General features: G+C 34.5%; 1 protein-coding gene across 1 annotated transcript; it reads right to left on the bottom strand.

The window, feature by feature from the left end:
- Positions 1–523: 523 nt before the first annotated feature.
- Positions 524–1,177, bottom strand: LOC125861889 (Werner Syndrome-like exonuclease). The gene has a single exon (XM_049541800.1). The coding sequence runs from the start codon at positions 1,175–1,177 to the stop codon at positions 524–526; it is 654 nt and encodes a 217-aa protein (XP_049397757.1).
- Positions 1,178–1,529: the final 352 nt, after the last annotated feature.

The following is a 1,529-nucleotide window of genomic DNA, read 5'->3' on the forward strand; positions in this document are numbered from 1 at the left end:
GAATTCTCCCAACAAACCAAATCATCAAAATATTCCGTCAGTTCTAATTTATGTGATATTTTTTATTTTTTGAGAATCAAATAGTTTAAGTTTGATTGAAAATTTGTGAATGAAATCTTTAATTTTTTTGAAATGAAATTTATATATTTATAAACTACGTAAAAAGTACTATAAGTCGCAATAATTGATAATTCAAAATATTTAAAAGATATATAAAAAATATACTGTCAAAAATAGATTTGTTTAAATCTTGAAATCTAAAAAGTGTCACATAAAATGAGCCGAGAGAAGTAAATCATTTCAACCATCTTCAATTAAATACCACAAAAACAGAAAAAAAAAATCGACGAAAATACAATAATCCAATACAAACAACTTAATAACAAAAATTACAAATAAGATTAAAAAAGCTAAGGTTCCATCATCCATGCATATGCGTAAATACTTAAGATTAATAACTACTACTTAATTATATATATCTTCAAATCCCCAACAAAGTTGTCCGTACGTCTTTTGTATTCTCTCACAGCCAATTACAACCATAACCAGAAGTATTCAAGCGTTTCTCAATCTCAAAATAAACAAAAGCATCAATACAAGCATATTCCACTTGTTCTTCATTCAGAAATCGATAATCCCACCTGCTCCTAGTTATATGAGCAGGCTTCACCATCTCCTTTAATAAAACAACACTACACAACTCTTTTAGCCTAGCATTTTTCCTAATCTGATACACCAGCCCAAACGCCTCATATGCAGTAGCAGCCAACTCTCTTAAATCCACAGAATAGCTCACAATAAGCCCATGATCTCGCTCCAACTTTTCCACATCAACCTCGATTTCAACCCCAGCAAAGGTATAGGTGTCCAGGAAGGTAACGAGGGATTGTGGAATCGGGCTGTGACAGTGAAGGAGTCGGAATATTAGACAACTATGACCGACGCAGAGCTGAAGAGTTGCAACTGGGTTTTGTGTTTGGCCGTAATTGGGTCGCCACTCAATGTCAAGTCCAACGACGTCTCTGAAACTGACATCAAATTCTACATCTGTGATCCAATGAGTGACAATTTCTGGGTCTGCAGTAACTATTATTAGGATACTATCACCATAGAAGTAAACATCGTAGTTTCTGTAGCGATGGTCCTGCACTTGATGAGCTACAATGCTCTGATTCATGGCTATCGATCAGTGAAGAAGGTAAGGTTTGAGAAAGGGTTTCGTGGTAAAGGGGTTCTTAAATAGAAGAAAAGGGAGAGGAAATTATAAGACTAGTGTTAATTGGGCCATGGGACATGGACCCATCCCACTACAACGCTTTAGTGAAAATATCTTTTGGAGTCCATTGATTTCAAGATAGAGACATTTAAGGAAAAATTACTTGGCTCAATACTTTTTAATAAAGAGAAAAGGCGTGACATACTCTTCAATTTTGTCATTCATATAGCTCGTTGTGAAAATGACTCATATATACTCTTACCGTTATATAAATGGTTCACATATACCCTATCGTTACTGATGGATTTGAAGC

The sequence above is a fragment of the Solanum stenotomum genome, chromosome 4 (assembly GCF_019186545.1).
Source record: "Solanum stenotomum isolate F172 chromosome 4, ASM1918654v1, whole genome shotgun sequence".
Taxonomy (NCBI): domain Eukaryota; kingdom Viridiplantae; phylum Streptophyta; class Magnoliopsida; order Solanales; family Solanaceae; genus Solanum; species Solanum stenotomum.